This window comes from Anthonomus grandis, chromosome 18, assembly GCF_022605725.1.
Source record: "Anthonomus grandis grandis chromosome 18, icAntGran1.3, whole genome shotgun sequence".
Lineage (NCBI taxonomy): Eukaryota > Metazoa > Arthropoda > Insecta > Coleoptera > Curculionidae > Anthonomus > Anthonomus grandis.
Genome location: NC_065563.1, coordinates 8,429,723 through 8,447,717, shown reverse-complemented (window position 1 = coordinate 8,447,717; position 17,995 = coordinate 8,429,723). Strand labels below are relative to the sequence as shown.

Genomic DNA, 17,995 nt, shown 5'->3' with positions numbered 1-17,995 from the left:
TTAGGAAAAATTCTTAATTAGCCCAAGATTCTACTAAGATTCTTTACGCTGTATTAATCAACGGTTTTAGTCAACCTAATTTAAACATACAAAGCCTGGCTATACAAAAAAAAAACATTATTTTACAATATATTAAGTTAAAACCATCATAGAACGTCTTTAGATTATCTTCGGAATGTTGTGACTCTTGAAATGGTGAATTGGGGATAACCTAATGGTTTTATCGAAGGAGCTTTTCGGGGAAAACATACTAACTATGAGTGAATACCAACTTGGAAAACCCAATATAAGACACTGATTATTTACTGTATATCATACATCAAAACGTCCCATAACATTGAAAAATTGTACAATTTTTTATCATTATTAATATATCCACCTGGCAGCCACTAATTCCTCTCTATTAGTTAAGCAATTCGGTCTGTGGCATGTTACCGCTTAGTTTCTTGGCGCGTTTTCAACAAAAACCGCGGGAGTAACGCTGTTGGGAAAACTTTTATTCCATTTTCTTGGTTTCGTGTGCAAATGGTCCGAAATATCTTATGCACTAAATCATTTTTATCTGGTTCGTTTAATGGCTTAATAAAGCGTGCCAAGATGTTCCCACACTCTCTCTCTCTCTCTCTCTCCTTCGTGTTTCCTCAGGAAACTACTATGGCAAACCATTTTCCATACTCTCATCTCTTTTATATGTATACTGAGTTAGTGGTTCTTTTTCATTAGTTGAAACCCAAAAAAAAACCACAATATCACATTTAATTTAATAGACTTTATTGGTGGCATGTTTTATCGTAAGGGCATCATCAGACCAACCGGACAATAACACAACAAACACTTGTGTAAGTTTTATTAAATCTACTGTGATTCTGTGGATTTTGTGTTTTGCTTTTGTTTACTGTTAAACTACTGATAACTTAAACGTTTTTGAGGTTCACCTATAGTTTTAAAAAATTTTAGCATTTTAAGACAAAAAACTTCTGAGTTATGTTCTTCAATTAAATATTTTACACTACTTTTCACTCTATATGGCAACACCGTTTAGGCTCTCGGTCCCCTATTTAGGGCCCTTACTAGTCGTGTACAGTAACGCTGTTGCCACATATCGACGACGCCAATTTCTAACAAAAGACGCAAAAAAATTCATGCATTTTTTTTAGGTTAATTTTTTCATAAATATTTGAAATTTAGTAACAATACAAGAAATACAACATTTACAATAAAGAAATTACATATAGGATACATACAAATCTCGGTCTTATTTTGATAAAGGGCGAGAAGAGCTGCAACAAAATAAAATGGTGAATGCGCGGGGTTCAACGGGTCAACTTGTTTGGTACCACTGTATTTTTTTTCGGGTGTTTTATTGGCTCTGACATGCAGTACTCCCCAGTGTCTCCATATAAATAGAATACGCGGTGCCCAACATATACAGGGTGTCCCAACGAAAAGGTGTGACTCTCCTAGTATGTTTTGGAAAAAACGCTCGAACATGTCAATTTTGATATCTAGGAGGACGTATGTCTTTTCATCTATAGCTGTATAATACAAAGTGATTCCAAAATAAAATATTGCCTTACACTTTGGGTTTTAAATAGAAACCCTCTTTTTTAGTAACTTTTATTTAATAAAGTGTTTAATCATTGTAAAGATATTTGGGTTAATAAAACTCCTCTTTTTCAGGCACTTGAGCTTAAGTTAAAGTCAGATTTTCAGGCATTTAAAGCTCAACTTAAAGACAAATGTTTAGGTATCAAGATCTTAAGTGAAAGTAAGATTTTTAGGTGGCTAAAGTTTAAGTTTAAATAGTTAGATTTTTCAGGCACTAAAAACTCAAATTAAAATCAATTTTTTTGACACTTAAATTAAAGTCGTACTTTCAGAAATTTAAAGCTTAAGTGTTGAGTTTTGTGCACTAAAAGCTTAGGATAAGGTCAAATTTTCGGCTAATTACATACCTTTTCAAATATCGTTAAACGTCTAAAATTTTCCATTTTTTTTTAAGCAAGAATGATATAATCGAATAAAAAAGTGTCCAATCTTACGGACTAAAAGAAAAAATATATATTTTTTTTTAATTTAGGCAGGTAAAGTCTAAAAGATCAATTAAGTAAAGTCAGCACAACCAATAAGAACATCAAAGACGCTGATGGCGCATACGACAGCACAAACAAAATCATTGAAATGAAGAACTGCTAATCCAAGTAAAAAGACATTAAAGAAAGGTATACTCAAATAGAAATGTGTTTAATTTAAACTAATTTAAAGCAACTGTTCGAAGTTGTTTCCATTATTTTCGATACAGACTTGAGCTCGTCGAATCCATAAAGATGAACATATATAGACCAAACCAAGCTGTAGGCGAATTGCGTCACTGGCAGCGTTTATGCGATGTCGGAGCTTTTGCTCAGTATCAACTTTATTTACATACACCATTGTTTTTATATGACCCCACAAATAAAAGTCTAATGGATTAAGGTCCATCACGGCCTATCCATCGTCCAGGAAACACACGATCTAAATGTTGTCGCACTGGTCATGAAGAAACCACATGTTCTGTCTAGCGTTGAGATTCACATTTTCAAGTAGCACTGGTAAATTGTTGCGCAAAAATTCTAAATACCGAGCACCAGTCAAACGATTTTCCAGAATAAAAGGCCCGATGAGCATCCCGTTCAGAATTTCAGCCCATACATTTACAGAAAAACGTTGTTGAAAGTATGTTCTCCGTGTAATATGCGGATTTTCCAAAGCCCAGTAATGAGTGTTATGAAAGTTGAAAATTCCATTGCGCGTAAAATTTGCCTCATCCGTATAACTAAAATGTTCATGGTAAAGTTTGGGCTTAACTGCTGGTGATGTAACAACCACTCACAAAAGTGTACTCGATTGCGGCAAATCTCTTGGAAGTAGGGCTTGTACCCTCTGCACATGAAACAGGTACAGCAACTCGTGCCTTAAAATTTGCCAACTTGTAGATTGCGATATTCCAAATCGCGCTGCAATTGTATCTAATATTTCGAGTGTGAACCTGATTTCTTGGTATTAACTTTTTAAAGAGATCTTCAGGACTTTGACTAACATATAATCGATAAAGAAAAGTAGAAGTGAAGAATTTGAATAGTTAAGGTAGGGTTAACCACCTCAACTGATATATAGAGTCTGATACATGATCAAACTTTCCGAGGTTAAAAATGAATCTACAGCAAGTATTCTGCATGCGTTCCAGGTGGTAACGATTTATTTGGTCTAAGCAAGGGTAATAAACTATAGGGCAGTAATTTAAAATAGATGAAACAAGAGGCACTATGAGTTTTTTCCCAGTTTTAAAATTTTAAATGTATATAACACCTCTGCAGAAGAGTATTAGCATGTTCCTTAAACTTTAAAGAATTGTCCATTTTAAGTCCCAAAACCTTCACCGTGTCAGAGAACAAAATAGTTTTGTTATCCAATTGAATGTGAACAGTTTCCATTATATTTTTATGTGATCCTCGATTTTAAAACAAAGCCATTTTTGTTTTATTAGGATTAATGACAAGGTTATGCTCTTTTGAAATTAATTGATTTATTACGTTCAGATCAGCGTTAATAGTATCAGCCACGTTATCAAAATTAGCAGAGTCAAAATAATGTATGTATTGAATGTCATCAGCATATCAATGTATTTCAGAATCTTCAACAAGACCGGGTAAATCTGAAGTATATATAAGAAATAATATTGGGCCTAATATTGACCCTTGTGGGACACCAGAAATAATATTTTTCGAAGCAGAATATTCATTATTCACCCTCACTTTCTGGGTTCTACGCCACAAGTAAGTTTTAAAGAGGACAAAACAACATCACTACAGCCATAATATTTTAGTTCCGCTACAAGCAAATCATGATCGATGACATCAAATGCTTTCGAGAAATCACGAGCTATCATAATCGCTGAAATCTTTTTGTCAAGAGCTCGCATGATATTATCGGTGACGTTTAGAAGTGTACTAGCTGTACTATGTTTCCTAAAACCAGACTGATGAGAAGGGAGGATATTATTTGACATTAAAAATGATGATAGCTCCATATAGACTATTCTTTCGAGAGCCTTGGAGATTACGCGAAGCAAACTTATCGGACGCAAATTTTAAACACTTTCAGGACTGGAGGATTTGGGAATCGGACATACCACCGACTCACGCCAGGCTCTGGGAAAATCTCCAAACAACAGTTTATAATATGAGTGACATGATCCAGAATATCAGGGAGACATAAGTGTAACATACATCGAGTTATGTTATCCACACCAGAGGCATTGGTCCTAATGTTTTTTATAGTTTTTTCCACAGTATTTTGGTCTACTAAAGAAAAATGAAAATTATCTTTAGTAAATTTATTACTGATTACTTCAATGTACACCGAAAGGTCTAAATTTGAACATTTGTGATCGATCACCCTAAACAACAACGAGGGGAAACCGAATTAATGTTGCTGACTTGAAAGACACGTGGAAAATATACGTAGAACAACTGTTTTAAGACACAAGACTCGAACCTCCTAAAGCAGATGATGCTCTAAATCCAGATATCCTCATTGACGAGATTAGAGCGGCAATAAAATCCACGAAGAAAGGAAAATACATGACATCTGATAATATAAATATAGAGTTCTTTAAGCTTTTTGATAAAGACAGCATGAGGTGGTTCATAAATAGTATACAGTTCTGGTAAGATTTCGCACGAGTGGCTCACATCGGAGTTCTTCAGCTTGTCTAACAAATTGGGAGCTAAAAATTCTGAAGACTGTAGAAAAAATAAGTCTGATAAGCCCTCTACTGAAATTATTTCTAAAAATCATACATACAGTTTGGTTTCAGAGGTGTAGCAGAAACACGAGTGGCTATATGAGGTATCCAAGTTTTATTGCAGCGTTTGCATGTTTTGTTAACTACCAGAGAGCTTTTGATATAGTAAAACATGCGAAAAATGGCAGAAATTTTGAAAAATAAAGGTTTTGATGGAAAAGGAGAAAAGTCATCTTATACTGGAATCAATCAGTTTTTGCCAGAAAAAAAGAAGAAATGAAGATAGTGAGTGGTGTAAGACAGAGCTGCATTCTCTCACTATTATTGTTCAATATTTATTCAGATTTCGTATTAGTCTTAGAAATTACAGATCCCTAAATGGACAAAGAGTGAACCATGTGCATTATGCAGACAATACGATGGTCTATGCGGACAGCATAGATAGGTTACAAAATCTCATGAATAGGATAACAGAGTGCAGTCAACTATATGGCCGAGACATCAATATTAAAAAGACAAAACTAAAAATTGTAAGCAAAAACAAAATTAGCTTATAATCAACCCAAAGCCAATAGAGTAGAGTAGAGTAGTTTATTGATGCGAGTAACCTTACAGTCTTACACAAGTCACAAAATTAAACCAATAAAAACAGTGTATGCAGAAGTTAAAAATACAGTTCAATAACAAAAATCTGTCAAGATCTGAGCACATTTGTCATTCATTCAGAGGCGTGGTTATAAACTCATCAACAGACTAAAAGTTGTGTTCTAGAAGAGTATCTCTGATGAGTACTTTGAATTTTTTAGGAAATAGCTGGCGAGTAGAACATTGTAATTTATTGTAAAGACTAAGGAGCAGTGAATTATTCTTTGATTTTTGTAGTTTTAAATAAGGAGGACGTATTTGTTGTGCACCTCTTGTGTTTTAAGAGTGAAAATCTACATTTTTTTTATAACTATCTTTGTTTATATGAATTTCAACAAGACAGTTAAGAATGTATATACAAAGCAGGGTTAAAATTTTTAATTTTATGAAAAATGAAAGACTTAAAATCGTACTCAAAGTTCTCTTCTGGAGTCAAAACACTCTTATTGAGTGAGAAGAGTTACCCCATAAAATTACACCATATGAAATGTGTGAATAAAAAAATGCATAGTATGCACTTAAAAGACCGCCTATATCCATAAAGCCTCTAAGCTGTCTCAGAAGAAATATGCTTGAAGAGAGTTTTTTGCATAACCTATCTATATGGGCAACCCAGTAGTCTAACACACTCTCCACTTTCGACTCGAGGATTACTTGACACAATTAGCTTCTGAGTTTTGCCTTCATTCAAGCTAAGTTTATTTCCCTCAAAGCATTTCTTGGCCCTTGATATAACAGAAGTCAGATTGGTCTGTAGTTCCTCAAGACTCTCAGATGATGAAAGCAATGTTGTATCATCGGCAAATAAAAAAGAGGGATTCGGCTTCAGAAAGGTACACAGATCATTAATATAAAGTATAAATAGTATAGGCCCGATGACTGACCCCTGTGGGACTCCAAACTTTACAGGGCAAATACTAGAGACATTACAGTGCATTGACGTCTATTAGTAAGGTAAGATCTGAAAAAAGCGAGCACCACTCTTCTGAAGCCATAAAATGCTTCCAGCTTATTCAGAAGGATCTCTGGGTTGACACAGTCGAAGGCCTTACTGAGGTCGCACAGACGCAGAGCAAACAAGCGCAAGCAAGCTGTGTTTGCCCCCCTCAAAGCCTTCGACTACTACTATTAAACAAAGACAAAACCCGAAAAATCAAATGTTACCATTCGAGGTAAAATACCTCTACATCTTGTCTAAATGGCGTTAGGTTCCTAAATTTTTCTTTATTTAAGTTTGGATCACCAAATCGATGTTTTAGAAAGGAGTATTCCCGAAAATGAAACTAATAACATTGAAATTGACAAATGAAAGCGACGACGATGACACTAACGATAATGACAACTATTCATAAGATTGAAATTATTGTTGTAAGATAGTTGTTAGTCAAATATTATGGTAAAATACTTAGGTTACAATACAATACAAACTGGTTTTTTGCAAAAAACTCCATCATTTTGTTTCCGGCATTTTGAATTTTGAAAAACAAATATAATTTTTGAATTGAGCGTCCCCAAAAATCTTAGGGTATGTACATTTGACTTGATTGTCACACGTGATGACACGACACTTGACCACTGTGCAGGGTGCAAGATGTTTTGAAGATTTATGTACGTAGTCAATCTGGTCTTAATTAATATCTCAAATACCTTTCCAAAAATGGGTATAATGGATATTATGGGTCGATAGTTTGACGGGTCCTCCTTATCACCCCGTTTGAAGATCGGTATGACACTGCTAACTTTTAGATTTTCTGAAAAAAGCCCTTGTTCAAAACATAAGTTGAAAATTATGGTCAATGGGACAACTAGAATGTCTAGAGTGATGTCAATGGATAGAACGAGTGAGCAATATTATTTATTTAGGAAGTCTCGTGGACGAGCAGTGGGATCATTCACAGAAAATACGGAGCAGAATTGAAAAGGCCATGACTGCATTCAGCAAGATAAGACATCCGTTCATAAGCCATCACGTGTTTACTGTTTACGTTACGTGTTCTCTGTCATGTTTTACGTGGTAGAAGCATGGGCACTTACTGAAGCCACAACGAAGAAATTGCAAGTATTTGAGTTATGGTTATATATATGGAGTTATCGTAGAATATTGAAGAGACCATGGACAGGCCACATTGCTAATACTGTGAAGGAATAGAAGCTCCAATATTTGGGACACGTAATGAGAACTAAAGACATATTTACCTCATTGTACACTATTTTGCAAGGAAAAGTATTAAGAAGAGGAAGTGTAAGTAGAAGATGACGACTGCAGCGAACAAAGTTAAGATAGCACGTATGATAGCCTAATATCCAAAAGGAATATTAAGTATAAGAAGTTATAATAATGTACAGAAATTAAAAAGCAAAAATTCAGGTACATAAGGCACATATTAAAGACAGATTTGTGTGCACTTAGATTTTCATTTAAGTGGTTAAAGCTTAGGTTGAAATTAAAATGTTCAAGCACTCTGAACTTCGTTTAAAGTTACATTCTTCATGCACTTAAAAGCGTACAGAATTTAGTCCAAGAAATTATTGATTTTTTTGGTTTACAGACAGTTCAGCTATTCTTCTCTTTGTCCTTCATAACCTCAACTGCTTGAAAGAAATTAATGTTTTTTTTTACAGGCAGTTGAATTATTCTTCTCATTCTTCTTCATGACGTCAACTACTTTTAAAAAAATATTGATTGTTGTTTTACAGACAGTTCAGCTATTCTTCTCTTTGTCCTTCATAGCCTCAACTGCTTGATAGAAATTAATGTTTTTTTACAGGCAGTTGAATTATTCTTCGCATTCTTCATCATGACGTCAACTACTTAAAAATATATTGATTTTTCTTTTACATGCAATTGAGTTTTTCTTCCCTTTCTGTTTCATTGGTTTTACAGATAGTTGAGCTATTCTTCTCTTTCTACTTTTTCAACCCTAGCTGCTTAGAAGAAACTATTGATTTTTTCATTTACAGGCATTTGAGTAACTGCGGCTCACAGTTCTTCTATTTCTCCCCTAAGGCTCGCTTGATTTCGTTTGTTTACAGACAGTCCAGCTATTCTTCTCTTTGTCCTTCATGACCTCAAATGCTTCAAAGAAATTAATGTTTTTTTTTATAGGCAGTTGAGTTATTCTCCTCTTTTTTCTTCATGACGTCAACTACTTAAAAAAAAATATTGATTTTTGTTTTACATGCAATTGAGTTTTTCTTCCTTTTCTGTTTCATTGGTTTTACAGATAGTTGAGCTATTCTTCTCTTTTTACTACATAACCCTAGCTGCTTAGAAGAAATTATTGATTTTTTCTTTTACAGGAATTGAATTATTCTTCTTTTTCTTCATTTGTAAGCACTTAAAGCCTAAATTATTTCAGAACTTAAAGGTTGAATAAAGGTCAGACTTTTAGGTGCTTGAGCCTCAGTCAAGCTCAGATTTGTACGTGGTGAAGGTTCAAATAAAATCAGATTTTTCAGGCATTGCAGGTGCCATTTTTCAGGCACGTAAAGGTTAAGTTAAGGTCATATTTTTAGGCACTTGAAGTTTAATTTTAAGTCAACTTTCGGGCACTTTAAGACCTATAAAATCAAATAGCTCCACAGCGGTTGAAAATAGATATAAACATTATTATACAAAAGTTACTAAAAACCTGAAAAAAATTGGGGTTTTTTTATTTCTAAGTTCTCACTTATTTTTTGATCACCCTGTATTGTACAGATCAAAAGACGTTCTTCTAGAAATCAAAATTGACGTCTCCGAGCGTTTTTTTTCCGAAACATACCAGAGGTTTCCAAACAGCGATGCAACCTTTTCGGTGTTCCCACCCTGTATAGAGATGTTTAAATCTTGGAAATTTTCAGCCAAAAATTTGTTGAAAAAAACAAGTAAAAAAGAAGTACAACATCGAAAAATGTACAAAAAAAAATAAAAAATAAAAATTATATACATACACGCTGCGGCCTATTTCGATTTCGGTTACTGAAGAGCTGCAACAAAATCAGGTGGTTTTTAAAAATTTTGAAAAATTTTTTGATTTTTTTTTTTGGATTATGGAAGAAGTGAATTTGTGTAAAAAAATAGTAGTTTTTTTGTCGTTGTGGTTTTTTTTCGCTTGTTAGGTGTCATTTTCGTTTTTTTTTAAAGTAAAACACAGGGTGGTTGATTTAAAATTGAAGATATTGAAATTTGAAAAAGCTGCTTTATTCTTCGGTTGCTTGTTGCCGAAAACAGCCCTAATTATTCATGTATTATATGGAAAATTCGAAATTTCATTTTTTAGCTTCTATCATCAGGCTGATGCTTTTACAACCCTCTATCAGGGTCACCCTGTATCTCTACAGCTTTACAACTTTTCCTAATTTTAACACCCCCCCATAATTCTTTATCTAATAGCGAATCATCATAATAATAATTTTTTTTTGTAATTAAATTCATGTTTATTTAGCGATAATGACGTTTTTATGGCAACATAATCCCGTTCCGGGAACCTACCGTGTGTCATGCCGAATGGTGTGAAATTATTAGTAAAAAAAAGCGTTAACGTTAGTCACTGATGGATATATACAGGGCGCCCCACTATACAGACCCACCCTTATGGCAAAAAAAAAAAATAAATCTCGCTTACCATATTTGTCTCTTTCTAACACACAATTACTGAATTACTAGAAGAGTGGGTGCGCACTCGTAACTGAACTAACGAACCGAAGCGAACACGGGAGTAGCCGCGGAGTGACTGGAAGATTTTCTGTGTGGAAATTTCGAAAATGTTTTTCGGGACTCCCACGCCTGGTGGGGGTTCGTATTTATATGTTTTTAATAAAAACAAAAATCGGAATGTTTCACTATATTTAGGTGTTGATTTGAAAGCGTTCGAGTTTCTTAGTAGATCGGAGAGAGAGACAGCCTTTTCTTAGGTCGTCGGTCGGTTGTTAAAAATTTCGAGTATCACGAATGGGCTAGTACTACGAGGGAAATTTTATAAAGTTCTGCAAGTTGCAATGTTCGGGAAAGTCGTTCTTTGGAAGTTGATTCCCTGACGACCTTCTAGGCCTCAAGTTGATTTGACTCGATATTCGTGAATCGAACCTTCTATGTATAGCTCTATGTGTGAATGCTCTCTCAGCTATAACCCAGCATAAAAGTAATATAAATTGTTAATAAAAACGATCGATTTTATTTGGTAAAAGAAATTGTTATTTTGGAACACCCTGCTTAAAATATGCTTAATTGATAAAGAATTTAATTCAAATTAAAAGGATTTTTTACTGATTTTCTCTAATATCAAAAATAAGCGATATATTGAGCAATTTTTGATCGGTTTGTCAAAGCGACATACTATAAGGGCCGTCGCTCAGTCGCCCTTCACTTTAAACCTCAATAACTTCTTTATTATTGATTTTAGAGCCATGGAGCATTAAGTTACTTTTTCTTGCCATTTAAATATAGTTTAGGTGAAGTTACTTGGACAAGTATAAAAACTAATAACGTTTAGCACGCGGCGTTTTCTTTATAAGGCATTGGCGTGCATATAATTTTTATTCCTCTGGCTTAATATATATATAGTAAAAATGTTATTTTACAACAAACAAAAACATTTATCAAGTCACGCAAAAATCGTGGTTAGATTTAATGACACATATTTTTTACACAGTTTTTTTTTTTATTATTAAAAAAATGTCAAAAAGGTGGGTGGTTTGTTGTAACACAGGTATAAAATAATGTCGTGGCCGTGCTGCAATAGAATATTGCATTATATTATAGTATATTGCATTATAGTATAAACTTGCCTCCACTGATATTTGTTTCGATAAGCCCAAAAATTCTCACTGAACAATAAATTTTCATTGAAATGAAATTGACAATGAAATTTTTGGACTCATCGAAATCTATAAGTGAGGTTAACTACATATTCATAATTTTGCACCCACATTTTTTTACGTCCAAAAATGCTTACCTATTTAGCATCACTATCCATCTCTTCAGAACTGGATTCGTCATTGGCATGAATTATAATTGGATTCATTCGCGGTATCTATTATATCTAATTAAATTATTGTATTTAAGACTTATTGAACCTACATTAAAGTAAATATAACAAAACGTTTCGTTAAAAATTTTTAAGTTCAAATATATTTTAAATATGTGAATAAGTCTATTTTCTTCTTCTTTTCAATATTTGAGCGTATGAGATTTATTTCTTAATTTCCAAATAAATGACTCGTTAATTTTAATGTCAAAAATTCAATTTACCCTTGAATTTTTATCTTAAAAAACAGTACTGTATTTTTTTTATTAAGCAGATATATTAATCTATTAACAACGTATATTGTATTTAAAAATTGTAATTCAGGTTTAAAATATATTCAGGTCAAAAATGACACGTGTTAAGAAATTGATACTCTCTTAAAATTTGGTCGGTAAAACGATCATAAACTAATACATTATGAAATGCCTAAAAATATTTACCACAACTATTCGATTTATTATCACTAGCATCAAAAGGCCGCAAAAATGAAATTTTTATTGTTGAAAAGTTGAGAGGAAAGTAAATAAAACAAAACATCTACAGTATATAACAAATAGAATAACAACAAGAATTACAGTATAATATAAACGCGAAACCGATTTTAGGGTGAGCGAAGTCTACACCACGCTAATTTTAACACACTCACAAAATTCAAAATTGTTTTAATTATTACCATATACAGACTATATACATACAAGGTGTATATAGGTCTGTATATATTTTGGGTCCCTCAGAACATTTGCGAAAAAATATTCGGACCCGTCAATTTTTGATTCAAGGGGGAAACATTTTTTTGCTAGTTTCGCCCCTCTGAGGGCAAAGCATGCTGGCCTTCGACTTCTACTTCCTGGAAACGTTTGGTCCAAATATTGACGAATCCTTGCAGCATAGTGGGGTGGCGCCCCATCTTGCTAAAATACTAGACGATTTTCCAAGTACTCGTTGTTATTTTCTAGGATCTCCACTAATGCTGGATAAATTGTTTTTTTTTAATAACTCCAGGTACATCTCTCCTGTTAAATTGCCAGGTAAAAAAAAGGGGCCTACGATATGTTTACCAAAAATGCCATCCCAAACATTTAATTTTTTAGGATGTTGTGTATGCACCTCACGAAATATTCTGGGATTTGAATCAGCCCAATAGCGACAATTGTGACGATTCACAGTACCGTTTAGGAAAAAGGAGCATTCGTCAGAAAAACATACATTAAATAAAAAGTGTGGATCATTGGCGGCTTGCTCAGATATAGTTTCACAAAATTGTACTCGCCTATCAAAATCGTCTTCGTTTAGTTCTTGTACGAGATGGATTTTGTACGGATGAAACTTGTTTTTTTTAAATATCTTCTGAATGCTGCTTCTCTTAATACCCGACACGGTTGATAACTTCCTTGTGCTCAGTGTAAGATCTTGCACAATATGGCCTAAAATAGCTACTTCTGAAGCTTTATTCACCACTGGATTATCCATTTCGCGCTTTTTATTAGCCACAGACCCAGTTTCCCTAAATTTTTGAACCAATTCCAAAATGTACTTGCGATGGACCTATCGATTAGGGTGTTGTAAGGAGCTGGGCAGTTCTATTAGCATTTTCATTGTTTGCAAAGAAAAGAGTAATTATTTCAACTCAGCAAGTGAATAAACCATTATCACACTTAATGTTGTAACTAACTAACTTTAAAGAGCTATTTGTTTGACACACTAGAATAAATTTTTTTGTATTTATTTAACTGCTAAATTTACAAGCATTTTTTTTCTTAAAAAATGTTGACATGTTTTTGTAACTTTTATTAGCCCCTGTATCGACTAGGCAAATAGTAACGATTTAAAACTTTAGGGTTATAATCCACATAAAAATACCTTCAAAATAAGGTATCACTCGACCCCCCGTTCCATTTAAAATTTTGGGGGCCCTTGTCACCCCCGCTAGGGCTTTGCCCTCAGGGGGGCGAAACTAGCAAAAAAATGTTTCCCCCTTGAATCAAAAATTGACGGGTCCGAGGATTTTTTCGCAAATGTTCTGAGGAACTCAAAATAGGCTCTGTTTCGTTTTCAAATGGCCACTCTGTATTATGCCACGCATCTTAAGAAATGGTTGATTCTTCGCAACATTATTTCCACGTATAAAAGGGGTGGTCCAATAGCGCCCCAACAAGAAATATAAATTTAAATATTTTATATACAAATTTTCAAATGGCACATTTTTAGGCTCAAAAATGCGAAACTTTGCCCTAAATTTAACCATCTTCGTATCTCTTATATTTACCGAGATCCCAATAGTGAGCTAGAACTTGTGTAACACGTCGTATAATAATATATAATATTTAGTAAAAAATGACATTTATAAATAATAGAACGCAATAAAAGTTAATATTTTACTTATATTCGTTTATTTGAAAAAAAAATTAAAATAACAATAATAAAACGTATAAAATAATTGCATTTCCTATTTTTGAGCGCGCGACTTTGTTTCCTATTCCCGGCCCGTCCACAATTCAATCCTAGCAGCAACTTGCCAATCTTTGGCTCAATACAGACGAAGCAACACGACATCAACACGATACCCGAGCAACATGTCGCTCGAATGTTGCCGACGTGTGTCAGTATCCAGACGAGGCAGTTTATCTAAAGATGTCCAGTAGCGAAGAAGACTCTAGCGACGAAGACATGCTTATTTATTTATATTTAAATCGGAGAAGAAGAAGACGACGACGAAAATATTGGGTACATCCTTATATTAGAAATAATAAAAGGAGAAGACTGTTCATCGCAGCGAGAGAATTAAGACAGACTGATAAAAAATTTCAGGCCTTTTATAGGATGTCCAAAGAAAGTTTTCGAGAATTATTAAGAGTTGTGGCACCTTTTCTTCACAAACAAAATACAGTGATAGGAGAATGTATCAGTGCAGAGGAAAGGTTACTTATAACACTTAGGTAAGTAAAAAAAAATATTTCTTTAGTTTATAAAGTTTTTTTTTGACATTTTAAATATGTATAGTAAATATTATAAAGTTATTGGGATTTTAAAGGTTTGATTGGTATGAGATTGTTCTTCCCGTTAATATTCATTTGGTGGTGAAGTGATTCCTATCTGGGCCTCCGAAGTGAAATTTCTATATAGTCCATTAATAGCTGAAGTTATTTCATTTGTATCAAACGAATGTCGTGATGATTGAGAAACACTTCTTGATGAAGAGTATGGGTAATTATTTGAGCCAGTGGAAGAAAGTGGGGTTGTTATTGTAGATGGTCCTGAGCTTTTCCTTATGTTGTCAATCAAGTGCAGAACTTCTAGCTTAAAGTGTCGCATTTGATCATCAGTAAGTGTTTTTAATGTCGGGTAATAAACTAAGCAAACAATATTTTCTAGCAGTTTCATTATCATCAGTAGGGGCAAGTTTTTTTTTCTTATTTGACAAATACTCCAAAAATGATTTGTCCAAATTATTGTACATGTTCTTTTTCCCTGTTGTGTTGTACTGTGGGTTCTTCGTCGACTTTGAAGTAATAGGGACAGAATCTTCTCTCTCGGAGTTATTATTAAATAACACTTCTGATGGTGCAGGTGATTCTTCATCTTCATGGTTATTTGCGGCAGTCTCATCCACTTGCAAAGCGACTTGACTTTCTGAAGGATTTGGTGGGCCTTCAATATTTCCTGGTGATTCAGTTGTATTTATTAGTTTGACATAGGGCCGAATAAATAGCAAATAATCATGAAGGTAGTATGGTTTCTTTGATTTTGACTTGAACCACTCGGGGCTGGTTTTCCATCTCTCTTTGCATTCTTGATCTGAAAAAAATAAATATATGTATTAATCGTTGTTATTATTATTATTATTATTATTATTATCATTATTATATATGGATTCTTTTTGTTTCAGATACCTAGGATCTGGTTGCACCTTCATGTCTTTGTCATTATATTTTCAAGTAGGACACAGTACTGTGGCAGAAATTATAACTGCCACAACACTGCTTATATAACAAAAACTGAAAGATGAGTACATGAAAATACCAAATACTGAGGACTGGAAAAATATATCTAAGCGTTTTTATGAAGTCTGGAACATACCAAACTGTTTGGGAGTGATCGACGGAAAACATATACGGATTGAACAACTAGATCCTAATTCTGGCTCAACCAATTTTAATTATAAACAATATCATTCAATTGTTTTAATGGCAGTGTGTGATGCTGATGGTTTGTTTACTATGGTGGAAACTGGATTTGCTGGGAGGAACAACGATGGTGGGATATTTAGAGAATCCCGAATGCATTATTGGTTAGAAAGAAAAGGCCTTAACATAACGGAAAATTCACCTTTGCCTCATGATGATTCGCAGCAACATTTCCCGTTTTATTTTGTGGAAGATAATGCGTTTCCGTTAAAGCAGTATATGATGAGGCCATATCCTTTGACTTTAATAGATAACAAAAAAAGAATTTTCAATTACAGATTAAGTCGTGCAAGAAAACCCATTGAATGTAGTTTTGGAATGATGACAGAAAAATTCCAAGTATTGAGCTGCCCAATTCGTTGTAGAAAAATAGAAAATACGGTAAATATAATAAAAGCTGTTTGTATTTTACATAATTTTGTCCGAAAACGGGAGGGGTCTCAGTATACAACATCTATAAATGAACCAACAAGAACCACAAATAGATCGCAAAACGATATTCTTTTGCAAGAAGAAGACATTAATTTACAGCCGACTTCAGGCCCAACGACCCTGCGAAAATATTTGACTAACTATTTTATAAAACCACGTGTTGCTCTTCCTTGGCAAAATAAATATTGTTATTAGTGTATTTGCACCAAAATATTAAAACAACCTCAATTAACATTAAATAAAACATTATTTGTTTTGCAAATGTGTTTTAAATTAATTAAATAAATTTGTTACTTACCAGAAAACTTGGTTTCTTTTGATATTTCATGCCACGATTTTTTGGTTATGTCGTTCCTTGAATAATCCGACCGTTTGAAGTTATACAAAATGGAAATTTTTTCACTTCAATGACAATTTTTAAATTATTGTCTCGTTCGGCAGCCATTTCCAAAAAAAAAAAACAATGTCGCGAGGCAACAGTTTGCTGGCGACTAAATAAAAATGTTGACGAGCAACTTGTAGCCACGTTCTCGTATCCCTTTCATGTATCGCGTCGTGTGAATAACTGCATTTAAATATATGGCGACGACAAGTGAGCGACATATTGCTCGGGTATCGTGTTGATGTCGTGTTGCTTCGTCTGTATTGGGCCTTTATCTGACAAATATTAATTGTTGAACGGGCCAGAGGCTGTGGAAAGGCTCGAATCGACCATAAATATATACGGGAATCGATCACTAAATATCGTAATATATTTTGCAGTTTATTTTAATGCGTATATGTAGTATAAGTGATGTAAAGGGTAATATTACGTAATATTACTGCAAGACCGGTAACATTGGTAATATTGGGGTTTTTTTCACTCTATATACTCTCATTTATTCGCTATTCGACGAAAGACGATCGTGCCGTACGGAGTGGGCTAACGCTGCGCCGCCGCTTTTTTGATGTATAGATCGGGATCGGGGAATAACCAAAATATGAGTAATAAAAATTCTGTGACTCCCCGGGGGCCGTGGCAAGCGATATTTTGTAAACAGTCTCTCTGTATTGATCAATTAGTGGCATTATTGGTACAATTATATGGCCACTTATGCTTAATATAAGTTTAGTTTAAGATAATAATTGTCACAGCTTATTTAGCATTTAGAAGTATATATATAGAGGATGTGAAAGAGGAGTAGTTAGTCATCTTAGCGCAGTCATAAAGTAAGCTTTGCAACATTGTAATATAAATTGTATTCTTGTGTTTAATAAATTAATTTTTTAAAAACACGAGTTGCGATTTATTAAATAAAATTAGCGCAGTCGGTAGGATCCTTTCGGAGGATCTCTGTGAACATCGTCGTCGAGTACAGATACGAGTAATCGCGAGTTACGTAACGCGAATTACGTAAATACGTGAGTGAGTGATCCCTTAGCTATAAGCGTGGATACAGTGCTTAGTGTCTGGAAAGTGCGGATTACCAGTAGTTCACTCTTCTGTTTTAACAGTTCAGAAAGGATCAAGAATTTAGTTGCTGAGCAAACTGAGACGAGCTGAGTGATTCCTGGCCAACAACCCTCGAAAAGTGGTACGCCATTGCGAGTAGCCAGTAGGAAGAATTGGCATAGCTAGCTTCCAAGACAGGTGGTGCCTTCACTACAGTATAGCTGTTGTTGCAGAGACATCATTTGATACAGGTCAGAAACTAGAAACTTTTTATTGTACTGTATAGAATTGTTTCTGTTAGTTGGAAAACCTGTTAATTAAGGAAATATTTTGAAAATTTTATAATTTATTTTTGAATTTTATTTTATTTTTTTTGAAGTTTAGTATGAACTCTAATGAAAAAATTTAACAATAGAGTTAGTGACATAACTTATCCTAGAGTAAAAAGTTTAGAGGTTACTTCAAACAGTAATTCTTCTTTAGATTCTGGCTTAAACGAGCTTTATTC

The 17,995-nt window shown here is 34.0% G+C and overlaps 2 protein-coding genes across 11 annotated transcripts in view; one reads left to right on the top strand and one right to left on the bottom strand.

The window, feature by feature from the left end:
• Nucleotides 1-17,995, top strand: part of LOC126746865 (uncharacterized) — a 203,162-nt gene that overhangs the window by 130,887 nt on the left and 54,280 nt on the right. The gene's annotated exons all lie outside the window — the stretch shown is intronic.
• The window catches only part of LOC126746879 (transforming growth factor beta-1-induced transcript 1 protein-like), a 104,576-nt gene that overhangs the window by 43,526 nt on the left and 43,055 nt on the right, over nt 1-17,995 (bottom strand). Inside the window, exons 1-3 of one of the 9 annotated variants that reach the window (XM_050455275.1) lie at nt 10,039-10,056; nt 9,365-9,400; nt 1,245-1,280 (exon numbers count right to left, since the gene is read on the bottom strand). The exons of 6 other annotated variants lie outside the window; for them this stretch is intronic. In XM_050455275.1, coding sequence (XP_050311232.1) covers nt 1,245-1,280; nt 9,365-9,400; nt 10,039-10,041 — 75 coding nt within the window. In that variant the 5' untranslated portion in view covers nt 10,042-10,056. Of the gene's footprint in view, nt 1-1,244; nt 1,281-9,364; nt 9,401-10,038; nt 10,205-17,995 lie in introns of those variants that run through there. 2 more of the 9 variants (XM_050455278.1, XM_050455282.1) reach the window with 2 other exon arrangements.